Here is an 18,615-nt window from a genome sequence, read left to right on the forward strand (position 1 = left end):
GGACACTGCAGGAATGCACTGTCCAAATGAGAATGGTGCCATTGAACCCATCTCTGACCTCTTGGACTCTGTGGGTGGGTGAAGGAGGTAGGGTGTGTGTGGGAGAGTGCATATGTGTCAGTCCCAGCTATCACCACCAGCAGAGTTCAAAGAGTGTTCAGGTTCCACCCTAGTGAAGAAACTGCTAAGCGCAGTGTGTTAACTGTATGTACTTATGAGATGTACTCATCCTCAAGACAACAATAGAGGGAGTGCAGTAAGACAAGCAGGCTTTCGACATGCACTGTGTGTATACAAATTGTGTGTATGTGAGTGTGTGTTTATGAACATGAGCAAGTCTTTTGTGCCAGCGGAGAAAATCCCTTAGAAAGTTAGGAGCAGAAAACTAAAGTTGACCCGGTCACTCTGAGGTGATGTGAGATCATCTGTGACAGCTTTACCACCCTTTTACAGGTCACACGGGTCAGCTTGAGTACTTTGAGTGCCCAGCTTGAGAATTTTATTTTATTTATTATTACAATATTTTAATATGCATTTCGCATGTAGACTAGGAAGGCAGTGTAAAATAATACAAAAATAGAACAACGTAAATATTACAAAATATGACATAAAAAGGTATATATCACTTGTTTTTCGGCAATTCTCTCAGGTGAGTTGGGGGGTAATTGAGAATGAATGGAGGAAGGTCAATGTGATATAGTCGGATATGACTGGTTATGATTGGCAGGGCCAAGATTGGCAAGATTTTACCTGGTGTCCCTTGCCTCACAGCCCATTCCACCAATAATCATTTTGTTCAAAAATCTCAGTCTTAATCAATCTCAGTCTTAATTTCTTGATTTTAACATGGCAAAATGTAGCACTTCTAATCAGTAGCGTAGCCAGAAAAGAGACTCTGGGTGTGCATCAGAAAAACTGGGTGTGCTGCATTTATTGTCAGATTGATGTGAAAAAATCAGACTTGTATTACTAACATTACAGATTTTTATTAATATTAAAATGACTAGAGATGCGGTTGTAGCCTATTTTTCTTGCGCAGCACGCATCCGTACAACTCCCTCCACACTGACAGAATTTCCTGTGAAATGTTCAAGCCTACCTTTATTTTAGATTCCGACTTGTAAAAAGCATTCACGTTCCCGTCTTTTTATGAGCCATTTTCCGAAGCTTTCTCGCTCCTCAAGACCGCCACCAACAATCAAAAAATATAATGCCGCAATAGACACTTTTCATTTAATTTGCTCTTTATTCGCGACATACTGTTATGATTCCTGTCTGGTCTGCCCGCCACCAGAGGTCGCTGTGCATTTCATTAACATTTCACTCTACACAGACTGTTGCATTACACCCCGGACTACGTTTCCCATTACCCTTTACACTAATTGCTCGAACACCTGTATCCAATCAGGCGCTCTATTTAAGCCTCGGACTTCCCCCGTTGCTCACCGAGTATTGTGGTGTTGTGGATTGCTGTTGCGTATTGAGTTCTCTAGTTCCCTAGTTCCCAGTGTTTAGCTTTCTCGCCTGGTCATCTCGTTTTGTGTCTCGCTGCCTGCCTTGTGGACCTCTCGCTCGTTTACTGGATAACCCCTTTTCCTTGCCCCCTGGATTACGTTCGCCGTTCATTGACCCTCGCCTGCTTCACAGACTATCCTCATGTCTTGTCTACGCTGTACCTGTCTGCCATTGTCCGACCCTGCCTGTGTTTATGACTATGTCTTTGTCTGAGTCAAGTTACAATGAAAGCTTGCATGTGGATCCGCTCACTTTCACGTCTCCCTCGCTACGTTACACACACGTTCTGCACGTTTTTAAGTCGTGAGTTTACATACAATTTGCACAGATAATATCTGCAATAATATTATTAATAGCTGACAAAAAAATAAATAAAAAGAAAGGAAGGAAGAAAGAAAGAAAGAAAAAAATAAAGAGAGAATTTGCCGTTGTTCCACATTATCTGTCCTGTTTCAGGCATCCCCACAGTTCCTTCTTTTAGATGAATATGCACTGTATGTGCGCATAGCAACTTGATTATTTGCCTGTCGCGCCTACTGCATGGCATGGAGGCGCCTGTGCAATCCCTTGTATTTTTTTCCCAGCGGAAAAAACTTTTTCTGATTTATGTACACTCATAATAACTAAATGGTTTAGTTATTAAAAATTTAGTAAAAATTAAATAAAACAAATGGTTTTGTTTTATTTAATTTTTTATGTGTGTGGGTGCTTTTTTGGGGGTGCTGCTAGCCCCTCTTTAGCGCCGCCCATGTTTATACAATTATAAAAAAATATTTTTGCATCTATCTTTAGGTGTGCCAGCTGCCACTGTGGGTGGCACTGGCACACCCTCGCACACCTGTGGCTACGCCCCTGCTTCTAATAATGCATCCCTCTGGAAAAGATGTTAAATGTCTGCAAGTCAAAAATTGAATTGTTCATCAAAAAATGAAAAATAATTTATTTAAATTACTTATACTGCAAAATCAAAACATCTCTGACAATAAACAGATAATAAATGCTGCTCCTTATGAAGTTGATTAAGAGTGTGGTGATCTATGTGATCTAAATGATATTTTTGCTCTCAAGAATGTGACTGCGGGGGGAGAAATATAGCGCAGTAGAGCTTAAATGCAACCCGAACGAGCTCCGTTTAATTATCCTTTTAAGTACCTGCTAGCTCATCAGGAGGGCTGATTTCTTTTGTGAGAATGAATTTAGAAGATTATTTTGCAAAACCGACCAGTAGTAAATCCAGGAAGCAAAAAAGAAAAAAAAACTGGGCTTGTTGAGGCTGAACAAGCTACCATGGAGGCCTCAGTGGAAAAAAACGGAGCCGAACTTAATGGCAATGGAAGGGTGACTGGTGGAGGTTCTGGAGGAGGACGGACAGCCCGGAGGAGGAAGTTGAACAGAGTCCAGGGTGGAGACGAGAGAGGAGCCATGGAGGAATCAGGAAGAGCCAAGGCGGAACAGACAGAGTGAGGAGCCAGGAAGAAGACATGAGGACCTCGCTATCAATTCCGACTGATGAGGATGCTTGGGATGAAGTCTAGAAGTGTGCTAAAAAATATCAGTCTATAACTGTATGAGAGCAATTCATCTGAAGATACTGCACATATTACATACATCCCTTAGTCGCAGACATACTTTTAACAGTTCCTTTTTCCCTTTTGACTTAAATGTAAGACTAAAATTGGCACTCACTGTTGAAGGTCATTCTGGTTGATACTGGTGTAACATACTAAGATTTTGGGTTTAGATCTAGATTTAAAACCTTTGTCATTGTTACTAGCATTGCCTAACAGTAAGGTAACTTCTTTGGCTTATAGAGGGGTCTTTAATGCCATGACCTTTTTGGCATGGAAAAACATTCTTTTGCAGTTGATTTCAGAGTCTCCTCTGTGAAGGGCTGCCAAAAAGTGTTAATGGAGCTATTACCAATGGAATACCTTACATGTATAATTTATTCTGAATGTCACATGTTCTTTGTGTTTTGGTTCCATTCTCCTGCTTCCTGTTTCTGTTCCCCATGTGTTTCTATGTTTTTTGATTAATTACCCTGCACCTGTCTTTGATTTGCTCCCATTTGCTCCCAACTGATTAATCTCATCTTTTATTTAAACGGTTCTAATTTTGAAGTCGAAGAAATAGAGGAAGTCTCGTCGTCCAGCCCCCTCTAGAACATGCCGTGTCGTGCCGGCTCACTCCTTGCCAGGAATCCCCACATACCCCACCAACAGCTTTTTGTCTATTGTGAGTTGCAATTTGTGAAAATCAGTAACTAACAATCAAAAAAAGAATGTAACTGCTGTGTGTTTTACATAATTTTAAATTTTAGACCATAGTGTAAAACAAAACAAAACATGTAGGAATATTTTTGCGAGCACTTTTATTTTCAGAGACAGGTTTTTCTCACATACAAAAACACAACATCAGAGTGTCTCAGTGTTTTAAAAATAACAAGTTTCCTTGTTCCTTGTTGTCATGTCACAAATTGTGTATCAACACTCATTTAAAGTTAAATGTCTGCATGTGTTTAAATACTGTCTCACAAAGTGGCATGAAGTGACCACTGTGGAGTGGGGGTGGTTTACTTTTTTATGTTTGCTGCACCACAGGAGGACTGTGATCCACCTGATGGGACAAACTGGGAACCAGAGGAGGATTGAGATCCACCAGATGTGCCTAACTGGGAACCACAGGAGGACTGAGATACGCCACATTGGGCACGGAGGGAACCACCAGAGGATTGAGATGCACCACATGTGCCAACGATGGAACCACAGGAGGATTGAGATCCACCAGATGTGCCAACGATGGAACCACAGGAGGATGCTGAAGCACAAGAGAGAAGGAGTCAGTAATATGTAATGTACAACGTTGCTTGAAACTGACCATCTTACCACAATATACAAAGAGAGATTTCAATTACCTGGAAATGGACACCTGGGAGAGTAAGAGGAAGAAGAATTTAATTCATGAAGCTATTCCTGGACAACATAATGTAATCCATGTTTCACTGATTTGAACTCACATCAACGTTTATGGGGGAACAAACTTACTTAATGTCTTGTTTTTCCAGGAGGCACCTGTAGGTGGCAATCTCCTGCTCCAGACAAGCCTTGATGTTCAGCAGCACGGCGTAATCTCGTCCCTGTTGCTCAATGCTTGCTCTCAGCTGAGCCAACTCGGCTTCCAGCATGTTGATTTGATTTTGGAAGCAGGCTAGCATAGAGCTGTACGAAGCCTCTGTTTCCATTAGCGTCTTCTCCAGTGCTGCTACCTGTTTGAGAACATGCACAAATCATTATAAAGCATCGTTGATCTGCTTTCTTCAGGACTTATGCTGTATTTTCCTGCCTTTGGTTCAGATAATGTATCTAATCTCTCTCACTCTACATTCCACTTGTGTCTCACCATGCTGATTTGAGACTGTAGCTCAATCTCCAAACTCTGTAAGGTGGTTCGTAGGTCTGTGATCTCTGATCTGTATTTTGCCATGTCCTCTGTGCACTTTTCCATGTGTATATTCAACCCTGCCATCTAATCAAAAGACAAAAACACTATATCACAATCCAGACACTACTTCAAGTGAGATTCTGGAATATGTGGGTTGTTATTCAGTGAAATCAGGAGCCCTGCAGTATGTTTGATAGCAAAGTAGAAACACAAACAGTGGATTCAAGGAGAAAGAAGATGTCTTACCTGGTCATTAAACCACTCTTCCTGTTCCCTGCGGTGTCTCTGTATGATGTTCTCGTAATGAGCACGAATCTCCTGCAGAACCTTTTTCAGGTCTTCCTGAGGAGCAGCATCAACCTCTACATTCACTGTACCTGTCAGCTGAGCCCTCAGTGCACACAGCTCCTTAAACATAACATAATATAATATATATAATATCATATAATATAATATAATACAACATAGATGATCTATCAGAAAACTACTACATACCTCTTGGTGATTCTTACGCATACATGCCAGCTCATCCTCAAGACTCCTCAATTGCATCTCCAGTTCACACTTTGCCATGTTCGTCTGGTCCAGCAAGCGGCGCAGGTTAGCGATGTCGCCCTCCACATACTGCCGCATCACCAACTCATGCTCATATCTGATTAGTGGTAAGGTGACGTAGTGAATAGACACACCAATCACTGTTTGAACGCCACCAGTGTAATAAACACACACACACACACACTACTGTTCAAAAGTCAAACTGTTCAAATTTTTCAATGTTTTTGAAAAATGTATGTTCACCTAAGTTGGATTAATTTGATCAAAATATACAGCAAAACCATAATATTGTAATTTTAAAAACGTTTTGTTTTGTAATATTTTTTAAAATGTAATTTATTTCAGCAATGCCAAAGCTGATTTGTTTTAGCAGTCAGTGATTACTCCTGTCTTAAGCATCACGTGATCTTAGAAATCATTCTAATACGCTGATTTGCTGCTCAAGAAGCATTTCATTGCTATTGTTATTAATGTTGAAAACAGATGTGCTGAATATTTTATCCATCAAACTGGTTTTGTCAACACTGTGTAACTTACTTTGCCCTGAAGTCATCAGCAGCCAGTTTGGAGTTGTCAATCTGCAGGAGGAGGTTGGCGTTCTCGGTGGTAGCAATGATAATCTAAGAGGTAGAACATTTAATACATAAGAGCACATAAATGTGGAAAAATCTCAAATTCCCAAATTCTGAGAAAGCAAGTGATAATCTTTGAATTCTTTTTCAGCTGCTATATCTGAAAGAATGTAATTGCACAAGAACTTGCTCATTTCATATTCATTTACATAGCACTGTACCTTGTTCTGCAGGTCCTTAATTTCGCACAAGTAGGGGGTGTAGTCCCTCTGTGGGATTGCTGCTTTCCTTTCATAGAACTCACAGATCTTCCTTTCCAGAATGGCATTGGCAGACTCCAGAGAGTGCACCGTCTCCAGGTAGGATGCCAGGCGGTCGTTCAGGTTCTGCAAGGTGGCCTTCTCACCTCCCACAAATCCACCGTATCCACCACCAAAACTGGATCCTCCACCAAAACCAGATCCTCCACCAGTACTGAATACTCCAAGAAAATCGCATCCTCTACTAAAACCAGATCTTCCAACAAAACCGCATCCTCCACCAAAAACGGATCCTCCACTAAAACCAGATCTTCCACCAAAACCGGATCCCTTACCAAGACCACATCCTCCACCAAAATGGGATCCTCCACCAAAACCGCATCCCCTACTAAGACCATATCCTCCACCAAATCCTTTACCGTATCCTCCAGTTCTGAAAAAGCAAGAGGAGCGGGTGCTACCTCCACAGATACTGTAGGCTTTGCGTGGATAGGCTATCGAACCACAGCGACTCCTGCAGCTAATGGACTTTGAGGTCACAGTCTTTGCTCCTTTGCAAGACATCTTGTGGATGAATACGGAGATCAGATGAACCCAGAGAGGACACCGCAGGAAGCAGTTAGAGTTGTCCAAATGAGGATGGCACCTTTGTGCCAAGCTCTGACCTTTTTATAGAGATGGAGATCCAGGGCGGCTCCTGGACCCTGTGGGTGGGTGAAGGAGGTAGGGTGTGTGTAGGAGAGGGCATATGTGTCAGTCCAAGCTGTCACCACCGGCAGAGTTCAAACAGTGTTCAGGTTCCACCCTAGTGATGAAACTGCTAAGGGCAGTGTGTTAATTGTATGTACTCATGGGATTATATTAGATATAAATTATATTGATCCTCAATCAAGAAAACAAAGGAGAGAGTGCAGTAAGAAAACTAGGGTTTCGACATGCACTGTGTGTCAAGGGGCACCGTTATAGGGGATGCAGAGTATATCAGGTGTATGGGCCCAGGTTGGTAGGGGACCCAAATCACGACATTGGATATTTATTTATTTACTATGTATTTAAGCTTTAAAGGACAAATAGCTTACACCTTGCTATTTATTTTGTATGGCTGTTTTTTTTTGGTTTTTGTTTTTTTTACAGTATTTCTTTTAAAATTTCTTTTGTGGCCAAATTACAATGTGAATGAATGACATTCCTGAGTGACCTGCATGATCGAAAAAACAAACAAACAAAAAAAAAGACGGTGTGAAGTGTGCTGTCATACAGAAGTAAACATGGAGATCTCTGAATTTTATGTGGTTATTTTATGTGTTTCAGTTTAAAGCTAAATCTTCCATCACCGTCTTGTCTTTATCACCTCACACGTCAGATCGATTCACTCTCCTCATGTGATAAACGAAATCAGACTCCTGCCTTGGATCTCTGATGCAACAGTTGACTGTTGCACACTGCATTACAGTTTTTCACATTTGCTAAAACACTAAACCCCATACTCTAAACTAAATTCTCAGTAGCCTAAACCAATTTGTCAAATTAATCATTCTTTCTGCAAAACCTTAAACAAGCTTAGGCAGTTTAGATACTGTTTGCAGATTTCATGCAAAACTCTAAACACATTCTCACTCATTAAGACACAATTTGCTCTGTGATGAACTTGTGATGCAAAACACTAAACACAAAAAAGCAAAAGTTAAGCACAACTGCAACACGGCATGAAATATTTAAATATATATTATAATATTTTATATAATATTTTAAATATAAGCCCGTTGAAAGTGCACAGAAGGCACAGGTACATCTGTCAGTCTGAGAGGTATGTGTATATATATATATGTGTGTGTGTGTGTGTATGTACGTATATGTGTATATATATATATCTGTATATATCTATATCTATGTATATAGATACATATGTACACATACACACATATACGTGTATATATATATATATATATATATATACATACACTGAACTAGACACTGTGTTCTCCATTTTTTGATGTAGTGTCTAATGACTGATCTGTAGTGTGTATATTATTGACTAATGTGTGTATGATTTGAAAGTTTTGTTTGATTTTGAGTGCAGGTAAAATGGTTTTGAAGCGATTGTTTGATTTTTCTAGAAGAGTTAGGGGTTCTGTGAATTTAGTTTGAACATTTGGATTTATGTTTGAGGTATTGAGAAAATGAGTGATGGTTTCAAAAAATGTGTTTTAGCATTTCAGAAAAACTGTAAGACGGTAACGCATCCTGACAGCCATATTGAGACTATCAGGATGCGCTGCCCCTCTATTAGAGCATGTCTATCAGCGGTGTCTGAAAAATCATGTCCCTTGCCTGCGGGAGCCAGAATCTGGTTCCTCAGTAAAGCTAAGCAGGCCCCAGCATGGGCTGTTTATGGATGGGAGACCAATTAGAGAAGGCTTAGTCTGCTGTTTCTGTTTTTTTTTTTTTTTACAGACTAAAAAGAATGGAGCTTTTGGTCAAATGGTCCTTGTAAAAAGGAGAATCCTTCAGCTGAGGAAATAAACTGGCTTCCTGACAAACTGTTGTCCTTAATCCCCACCTTAATAATCAACTTGGCCTAGTGTTAAGGATGGTAGCGCATCCTGACGGTGGGTATTGAGCTTGTCAGCATACGCTACCCCTCTGTTGGAGCAGCTTTATTAAGGTACCGACAGCAAGTATGTCTTCTGCATGCAGTAGCCAGAGCCTGGTTCCTTTCTAAAAGCAACAGCAAACTGTTGTCCTTAATCCCCACCGTAAGTCAAAACGGGAAAAAGGAACTGTTAAAAATATGTCTGTGATTAAGGGATATATGTAATCTGTGCAGTATCTTCAGATTAATTGTTCTCATACAGTTATAGACTGATAGTTTTTTAGCACACTCCCAGACTTTATCCCAAGCATCCTCATCAATCGGAATTGATAGCTCCCAGCTGTTTGAAAAAGCAGTCTTTCAGCTGGAGATATTTCAAAACTGTCTTTTAAAGTTGTACTCATATAAACTTTCGGATAAAATGCCTAATTTGCAAAAACCTGAACAATTCAGATTTTGATAACTCATATTTATCCATTATTTGTTGAAATGACGTTAAATTATCAATAAACAAATATTGAAGACTAACAATTCCCTTGTCACAACAGAGCTTGAAAGCAGTATCCATCATTTCTCATTGGAAATCTGGATTGTGTAAGATTGGAGAAAATACGAAGGTAAATTTAGACCTACCCTCCAGGCGGCTAACTAGCCGGCATGCTCTAAGTGTAAAAAGAGTAACAGGATTAACACAACTTTCTTTAATGAATTTAAAACTTCTAAAAAACAATAGCTCTTGTATTGAATATTTGGATTAACTTGTTTCAATATCTAACCATAATGAGGAGACATCTTTTGTTATCAAATGAAAAATATTTTTCAGATGGGCACCTAACTGATATGTTCTAATATTGGGTAAATCGAAACCCCATTTAGATCTTGGTAAAACTGACATTTTAATCCTTGGTCGTCTTTTGCTCCATATGAAAGAGACCATCCATTCAAATCTTTTAGGACCTTTTTAGAGAACTCAACTTGGGTCATCTGAATAGGATAAAGCAACCTAAGCAGAATATTCATCTTAACTAATGATATCCTACCCAGCCTTGAAACTGGAAGGGAGTTCACTAGAGGGTGTGAAGGACGTGAAATTCATTTTATGCAACTGATTAAGGTTAGGTTAGGATTCCCAGGTACCTAAATCCTGTAGGAGACCATTCAAACAGGAAACAGAGATATGGTACTTAGCATAGCAATTAAGCTACCAAGAGGCATGGCCTCAGACTTTAATAATCAACTTGGCCTCAGACAGGTTAATTTTGCATTCAGAAAACAACATTGTTTTGAGAGAAATCACCTTGTCTCCGCCTCTGGCCTCTGAATCCTGGACTCCACCTTGGCCTGTCGACCCAGCAGCTCCACCATGGCTACTAGCTCCCTCCTCTCCGCCATAGCCCATCAGTCCACCAGCTCCGCCTTGGTCAGTCATTGACCATCCGCTGCCTCCATCCCTCTGACTCTTTCAGGCTCCTCCTGCCTTCCAGCTCCACCTTGGTCCTCTGTTGATCTAGCTCCATTGTGGCCTTCCGGATCCCCACCTCCACCTCGGTTGCCTGAATCATCTGCTCCACCTTGACCCTCCAGATCTTTCCTGTCACCATTTCCTTTTCCTGCCCTTTCTCCACCATGGCCCTTCTCTCCATCGACTCTACCGTGGGTCGCCTTCATGGCTGTGGCCTGTGTCCCGCCTGACTCCTCCTGCTCTGAGGCCCTCATGTCTCACTCTGTCTGATCCGCCTTGGATCTTCCTGATTCATCCATGGCTCCTCTCTCCGTTGTCTCCACCCTGGACTCTGTTTGTCTTCCTCCTCCCGGCTGTCCGTCCTCCTCCAGAACCTCAACCAGTCACCCTTTTCCATCCCACATCCACTCCTTTGTCCTCCTCCTAAGTCCCCCTCCGTCCCACCCTTTTGTTGTTTCTGCGGCGCAAGGTCACGCTTCCCAAATTCTTGGGTTTTCCGTCAACCATCACCCTTAATGCTGCCAGGTACAGAAGAGCATAATCAACCTTTTTTACCTTCAGCTATGCTTCACCTGATCAAATGCCTTCCATTTCTTTATCAGTGCTGCTGAAAAGTCATTAAAAAATAAGACCCTATGTGATTTATCGCTGTGTTGTGCTGCCTCCTTAATACGTTGTTTATCTTTGAAGTTGTGAAACTTCAAGATCAAAGATCTGAGACGTTCCTTCAGACCCAGTTTTGGCAGCTAGCGACTGATGTGCCTGATCCAACTTGATGCGCCCAGCTTTAGTGGTAATTTGAAGATGATCAGATGACCAACAGTCCCTTCCAGTAGTCCGACAACTCGAGCGTTGCATCTGTGTCCATGGTTTTCCAGGTTGTCCATATAGTCTTCCAAGTCACACACCTGTTTTTCCAACACTGCTGTTTTTACATCCACAGATGAACAGTGAGATATGTTGCGGTAGTCAGTATTACCAGTGTTACCCGGTGTTACAGTTTTTCTCGATTGCTAAGACACATTTCTTGAAAGCTGCTCTCCTTTTCTCTAAACTGTGAACACAAAACCCAATTTTCAAGCTACATTCACAAAACCTCAGACTCTTCTTGCAAAACCAAACTTTCACCTCAAAACAGTTCAATCTGTGCTCAAAACTGAACTATGTTGTCAAATCGTGCCCCGAGTCAATCAAAATTAAAAACACTACTGAACAGTCACTAAACACTACGTAGAAAAATAGAAAACACAATGCTCAGGACATGAAGCTGGAGAAATAAATGTTTATTGTTCACTGTAGGCTAAATGCATGTTGCAAAACAAAGAAAACCTGTGCATTTAGCACTTGTACAAAAAGACAGAACAGAAATCTTGTGCATTTACACGTAGCACTTGTAAAAACAAACAGAAATCTTATGCGTTTGCCACTTGTGTACAGTAAGCCCATGTAAAAATAAAGTACAAAAATATACAAATAAGTGCATTACTCAGCCACAGCATCATGTCTCCTTACTGGGTCAGGCCACAGGTCTTCATCCACATCACAGGCCACATTTTGTCTGGCCAAGCAACGGGGGAAAAAAACCCTGGCATGCCGTATCCAGGCTTGGCATGCCTCCACACCTATGTCACCACAGGCAAGTCCCATGGCTTGCAGGAGATTTACCCTGGTGTAAGGTTGGCGTTCATATACCTTCCACCGCCATGAGGAGAAGAATTCCTCAATGGGGTTTAGGAAAGGGGAGTACGGTGGAAGGCAAAGATTGATAAAACCTTGGTTCATATTGAACCACTCTCTAACCTGGAGGGCTCTGTGAAAACTCACATTGTCCCAAACAACAACATAGATGGGATGCTCATCATGCTGCCCTAACAGAGCATCTCGCATGTGATTGAGGAAAATGAGGAGCTGGTGAGTGTTGTAGGGCCCCAGGTTGGCATGATGGTGGACAACCCCATGATTGCTGATGGCAGCACATAATGTGACATTGCCACCACGCTGCCCAGGAACACCAACAATGGCCCGATGGCCAATCACATTACGGCCTCTCCTTCTCCTTTTGGTGAGATTAAACCCAGCTTCATCCATGCAGATGTATTCATGGGGTCTTTCCATTGCATCCAGTTGAAAAATCCTCTGTAGAAATAGATATAGTTTTGTAAGTGATACGGAAAAAGTGATTTAGGCCACTACAGTAAATCACTACTTAGAGTAATCAACATTGAATGTGTCTGGATATATGCCAACCTGTACATACTGGAATCTTCGCTCTTCGACTCTGAGTTCCGATCAAAGGGCACTCTGTATAGCTGTTTCAAGCGCAGTCAGTTGCGCTTGAGGACACGATCAACAGTAGAGAGGCTGACACTGTTGATACCCTCAAAATTTACATGGTCCTCAATGATCTTCTGCTGAATTTCACTCAGTTTAATGGCATTGTTCTCACGGACCATATCAACAATTAGGGTCTCTTGGTGTGGGGAGAACATACCTGTCCTCCCACCCCCATGTGGCAGTCTTTCAATTCTACAAAAAGAGAACATGGAGTTACAAAAAAATACATGGAATACTAGGCCTACAAACAGTTAAACCAACCCTCCATTACAATACTACAGTACATTGGTACAGTGATGTACTGAAACATATATTTACTTACAGTATACTGTGGTACAGTATATACAGCTGGTAAGTCCCGCCCATAATTATTTTCTCACATTCACTTGCATTGACGATTTTTCAATCTAGAGGTCCAGTGGGGTTTTACGGATGGGCGGGACTTACCAGCTCTATAGTATGTCATACAGTAATTGCTGTCAACATTTACATACTGTACTATCATGTCAAAAAATGGTAATTACCTGTTCTCTTCTCTAAATCTTCGGATTATGGTGGACACAGCGAATCTACTGATGTCTGGTTGTACCCTTTGTCCAGACTCCCTCATGCTCATACCATGGACAAGAACATGGTCAATCACAGTAGCTCTGATTTCATCAGATATTACTGTTCTTTGTCTTCGCTGACCAGCTCGACCACCTCGACCTCCTCTCACAAGAACTCTTCCTCTCAGATTTCTATCCATTGCTCTCTGAACTGGCTTACTGTATATGTTCCCTCACATCATTAGCCACAAGTGTGATCAGTTTTGAGTTGTTGTGTTCAAGTGGTGACACCTGTGCTTTAATTGTGTTTGACTTTTGTCACCTGTGCTCATCATTATGCAGCACGGGTGCATCACAATGAAAATGTGTTGGCAAGTTGTGTCTAAACAGGTGAAAAGTGCTTATGGTTTTGCCAAAAGAGTGATTGATTCAATCAGTGGGTTCAGGCAACTGAGCATTTGGTTCAGACAATAGGGTTTAGTGTTTTAGCAATTGAGAAAAACTGTAAACAGTAGGTCAAGTTGATTGCATACATGTCAGGGATGAGCGGCCCCTGCTGGTCGGCCAAATAATAACTGGTCCCGGCAGCACACTAGGTCTTGTCATATTGGTCAGCCACCCAAGTACAGACCAGGCTCTGGTCTCCTTAGCTTTTAGAAAGGAACCAGGCTCTGGCTACTGCATGCAGAAGACATACTTGCTGTCGGTACCTTAATAAAGCTGCTCCAACAGAGGGGTAGCGCATGCTGACAAGCTCAATACCCGCCGTCAGGATGCGCTACCATCCTTAACACTAGGCCAAGTTGGTTATTAAATGTAAGACTGAAATTGGCACTCACTGTTTATGGTCATTCTGCTTGATACTGGTGTAACATACTAAGATTTTGAGTTTAGATCTAGATTTAAACCCTTTGTCATTGTTACTAGCATAACAGTAAGGTAACTTATGTGGCTTATAGAGGGGTCTTTAATGCCATGACCTTTTTGGCATGGAAAAACATTCTTTTGCAGTTGATTTCAGATTCTCCTCTGTGAAGGGCTGGCAAAAAGTGTTAATGGAGCTATTACCAATGGAATACCTTACATGTATAATTCTTTTTTTTTTTTTTTTTTTTTACAAAGTGTGGGAACCATTTGTAAATTATTATTTGGATGCTGGGATTGCCAATATATGTCTGTTTAAATTTCATGGATGAAATGTTCTGTACTTCTGTTTTCTGTTCGATGAGAACTACTGCCAATATGTTAAAATTTAGACTTTTGAGCTGTGTATATTTTTATTTCTGCTTGCTCTTATTCTTTCTCTTCTTAAGCTACATATTAGTGGATATTGTTGATGTTTTTGTCTATTGTGAGTTGCAATTTGTGGAAAATCAGTAACAAACAAATAAACAAACAAAAAAGAATGTAACTTCTGTGTTTTTGCATCATTTTAATTTTTAGACCATAGTGTAAAAAAAAAACGCAAAACATGTAGGAATTTTATTGCAAGCACTTTTATTTTCGGAGACAGGTTTTTCTAACATACAAAAATACAACAGTGAGTGTCTTTCATTGTTTTAAAAATAACAAGTTTCCATGCTCCTTGTCATGTCACAAATTGTGTATCAACACTCATTTAAAGTTATATGTCTGCATGTGTTTGAATACTGTCTCACAAAGTGGCATGAAGTGACCACTGTGGAGTGGGGGTGGTTTACTTTTTTAGGTTTGCTGCACCACAGGAGGACTGAGATCCACTTGATGGGACAAACTGGGAACCACAGGAGGACTGAGATCCACCTGATGGGACAAACTGGGAACCACCGGAGGATTGAGATACACCACATGTGCCAACGTTGGAACCACCAGAGGACTGAGATCCACCAGATGTGCCTAACTGGGAACCACAGGAGGATTGAGGTACGCCGCATTGGCCACGGAGGGAACCACCAGAGGATTGAGATACGCCACATGTGCCAACGATGGAACCACAGGAGGATGCTGAAGCACAAGAGAGAAGGAGTCAATAATATGTAAAGTACAACGTACATTGCTTGAAACTGAGCATCTTACCACAATATACAAAGAGAGATTTCAATTACCTGGAATTGGACACCTGGGAGAGTAAGAAGAAGAAGAATTTAATTAATAAAGTTATTCCTGGACAACATAATGTAATCCATATTTCACTGATTTGAACTCACATTAATGTTTATAAGGGAACAAACTTACTTAATGTCTTGTTTTTCCAGGAGGCACCTGTAGGTGGCGATCTCTTGCTCCAGACGAGTCTTGATGTCCAGCAACACGGCGTAATCTCGTCCCTGTTGCTCAATGCTTGCTCTCAGCTGAGCCAACTCGGCTTCCAGCATGTTGATTTGATTTTGGAAGCAGGCTAGCATAGAGCTGTACGAAGCCTCTGTTTCCATCAGCGACTTCTCCAGTGCTGCTACCTGTTTGAGAACATGCACAAATCTTCAAAAAGCATCATTGATCTGCTTTCTTCAAGAGTTATATTTTTCTGCCTTTGGTTCAGATAATGTATCTAATCTCTCTCACTCTACATTCCACTTGTGTCTCACCATGCTGATTTGAGACTGTAGCTCGATCTCCAAACTCTTTAAGGTGGTTCGCAGGTCTGTGATCTCTGTTCTGTATTTTGCCATGTCCTCTGTGCTCTTTTCCATCTCTTTATTCAACCCTGCCATCTAATCAAAAGACAAAAAACACTATATTACAATCCAGACACTACTTCAAGTGAGATTCTGGAATATATGGTTTGTTATTCAGTAAAATCAGGAGCCCTGCAGTATGTTTGATGGCAAAGTAGAAACACAAACAGTGGATTCAAGGAGAAAGAAGATGTCTTACCTGGTCATTAAACCACTCTTCCTGTTCCCTGCGGTGTCTCTGTATGATGTTCTCGTAATGAGCACGAATCTCCTGCAGAACCTTTTTCAGGTCTTCCTGAGGAGCAGCATCAACCTCTACGTTCACTGTACCTGTCAGCTGAGCCCTCAGTGCACACAGCTCCTTTAACATAACATAATATAATATATATAATATCATATAATATAATATAATACAACGTAGATGATTCTATCAGAAAACTATTACATACCTCTTGGTGATTCTTATGCATACATGCCAGCTCATCCTCAAGACTCCTCAATTGCATCTCCAGTTCACACTTTGCCATGTTCGTCTGGTCCAGCAAGCGGCGCAGGTTAGCGATGTCGGCCTCCACATACTGCCGCATCACCACCTCATGCTCATATCTGATTAGTGGTAAGGTGACATAGTGAATAGACACACCAATCACTGTTTGAACAGCACCAGTTTAATAAACACACACACACACACACACACACTACTGTTCAAAAGTTTCAAACTGTTCAATTTTTTCAGTGTTTTTAAAAGATGTTTATGCTCACCTAAGCTCACCTAACTAAAAAAATACAGCAAAACCGTAATATTGTAATCTTAAAAGCTTTTTGTTTTGTAATATCTTTTATAATTTATTGATAATTTATCTTTTATTAATTTATTTCAGCAATGTCAAAGCTGATTTGTTTTAGCAGCCAGTGATTACTCCTAAGTATCATGGGATCTTATAAATCATTCTAATACGTTGATTTGCTGCTCAAGAAGCATTTAATTGCAGTTTTTATCAATGTTGAAAAGAGATGTGCTGAATATTTTATCCATCAAACTGGTTTTGTCAACACTTTGTAACTTACTTTGTCCTGAAGTCATCAGCAGCCAGTTTAGAGTTGTCAATCTGCAGGAGGAGGTTGGCGTTCTCTGTGGTAGCAATGGTAATCTGAGACGTAGAACATTTAATACATGAGAGCACATAAATGTTGGGAAAAATCTCAAATTCCGAAATTCTGAAAAAGCAAGTGATAATCTTTGAATTCTTTTTCAGCTGCTATATCTGAAAGAATGTAATTGCACAAGAACTATTCATTTAGATAGCACTGTACCTTGTTCTGCAGGTCCTTAATTTCGCACAAGTAGTGGGTGTAGTCCCTCTGTGGGATCGCCGCTTTCCTTTCATAGTACTCGCGGATCTGCCTTTCCAGAACGGCATTGGCAGACTCCAGCGAGCGCACCATGTCCAGGTAGGATGCCAGGCGGTCGTTCAGGTTCTGCAAGGTGGCCTTCTCACCTCCCACAAATCCTCCGTATCCACCACCAAAACTGGATCCTCCACCAAAACCAGATCCTCCACCATGACCGAATACTCCAACAAATTCGCATCCTCCACTAAAACCAGATCTTCCACCAAAACCGCATCCTCCACCAAAAATGGATCCTCCACTAAAACCAGATCTTCCACCAAAACCGGATCCTTTACCAAGACCATATCCTCCACCAAAACCGCATCCCCTACCAAGACCATGTCCTCCACCAAATCCTTTACCGTATCCTCCAGTTCTGAAAGAGCAAGAGGAGCGGGTGCTACCTCCACAGATACTGTAGGCTTTGCGTGGAAAGCCACAGCGACCCTTGCTGATTATTGACTTTGAGGTCATGCATGAGGTCTTTGCTCCTTTGCAAGACATCTTGTGGATGGATACAGAGATCAGATGAAACCAGAGAGGACACCGCAGGAAGCAGTTCGAGTTGTCCAAATGAGGATGGCAGCTTTGAGCCAAGCTCTGACCTTTTTATAGAGATGGAGAACCAGGGCGGCTCCTGGACCCTGTGGGTGGGTGAAGGAGGTAGGGTGTGTGTGGGAGAGGGCATGTGTGTCAGTCCAAGCTGTCACCACCAGCAGAGTTCAAACAGTGTTCATGTTCCACCCTAGTGATGAAACTGCTAAGGGCAGTGTGTTAATTGTATGTACTCATGAGATTATATTAGATATAGATTATATTGATCCTCAATCAAGAAAACAAAGGAGAGAGTGCAGTAAGACAACTAGGCTTTCGACATGCACTGTGTGTACAGGGGCGCCGTTATAGGGGATGCAGAGTATATCAGGTGTATGGGCCCAGGACGGTAGGGGGCCCAAATCACGACTTTGGATATTTATTTATTTGGATATTTATGTATTTAAGCTTTAAAGGACAAATAGCTTACACTTTGCTATTTATTATGTATGGCTGTTTTTCTCACAATATTTCTTTTAAATGTGGCCAAATTACAATGTGAATGAATGACATTCCTGAAGTGACCAGCATGAGCAAAAAAAAAAAGACGGTGTGAAGTGCGCTGTCATACAGAAGTAAACATGGAGACCTCTGAATTTTATGCGGTTATTTTATGTGCTTTGGTTCAAAGCTAAATCTTCCATCACCATCTTGTCTTTCTCACCTCACTCGTCAGATCGGTTCACTCTCCTCAT

General features: G+C 41.2%; 2 protein-coding genes across 2 annotated transcripts; both read right to left on the bottom strand.

Moving 5' to 3' along the window:
* Positions 1-4,415: 4,415 nt before the first annotated feature.
* LOC127172655 (keratin, type I cytoskeletal 19-like) lies at positions 4,416-6,973 on the bottom strand. The gene is made up of 6 exons (XM_051121986.1): positions 6,305-6,973; positions 6,049-6,131; positions 5,452-5,608; positions 5,203-5,364; positions 4,915-5,040; positions 4,416-4,780 (listed from the first exon to the last, which is right to left on the bottom strand). Exons 1-6 carry the CDS (start codon positions 6,905-6,907, stop codon positions 4,556-4,558), a joined length of 1,356 nt encoding a protein of 451 aa, XP_050977943.1. The 5' UTR covers positions 6,908-6,973; the 3' UTR covers positions 4,416-4,555.
* Positions 6,974-15,490: 8,517 nt separating this feature from the next.
* On the bottom strand, positions 15,491-17,896 carry LOC127172657 (keratin, type I cytoskeletal 19-like). The gene is made up of 6 exons (XM_051121987.1): positions 17,249-17,896; positions 17,003-17,085; positions 16,384-16,540; positions 16,134-16,295; positions 15,845-15,970; positions 15,491-15,715 (listed from the first exon to the last, which is right to left on the bottom strand). Exons 1-6 carry the CDS (start codon positions 17,828-17,830, stop codon positions 15,491-15,493), a joined length of 1,335 nt encoding a protein of 444 aa, XP_050977944.1. The 5' UTR covers positions 17,831-17,896.
* Positions 17,897-18,615: the final 719 nt, after the last annotated feature.

Source organism: Labeo rohita, chromosome 11, assembly GCF_022985175.1.
Source record: "Labeo rohita strain BAU-BD-2019 chromosome 11, IGBB_LRoh.1.0, whole genome shotgun sequence".
In the NCBI taxonomy this organism is placed as follows: domain Eukaryota; kingdom Metazoa; phylum Chordata; class Actinopteri; order Cypriniformes; family Cyprinidae; genus Labeo; species Labeo rohita.

Coding starts and splice junctions, on each gene's coding strand:
- LOC127172655 (XM_051121986.1), bottom strand. CDS start 6,907: ATGTCTTGCAAAGGAGCAAAGACTGTGACCTCAAAGTCCATTAGCTGC. Junction 5,609..6,048: donor GCTGATGACTTCAGGGCAAA/GTAAGTTACACA, acceptor ACCACTAATCAG/ATATGAGCATGAGTTGGTGA. Junction 5,041..5,202: donor AAGAGTGGTTTAATGACCAG/GTAAGACATCTT, acceptor TCTTTTGATTAG/ATGGCAGGGTTGAATATACA.
- LOC127172657 (XM_051121987.1), bottom strand. CDS start 17,830: ATGTCTTGCAAAGGAGCAAAGACCTCATGCATGACCTCAAAGTCAATA. Junction 15,971..16,133: donor AAGAGTGGTTTAATGACCAG/GTAAGACATCTT, acceptor TCTTTTGATTAG/ATGGCAGGGTTGAATAAAGA. Junction 15,716..15,844: donor TACAGTCTCAAATCAGCATG/GTGAGACACAAG, acceptor GTTCTCAAACAG/GTAGCAGCACTGGAGAAGTC.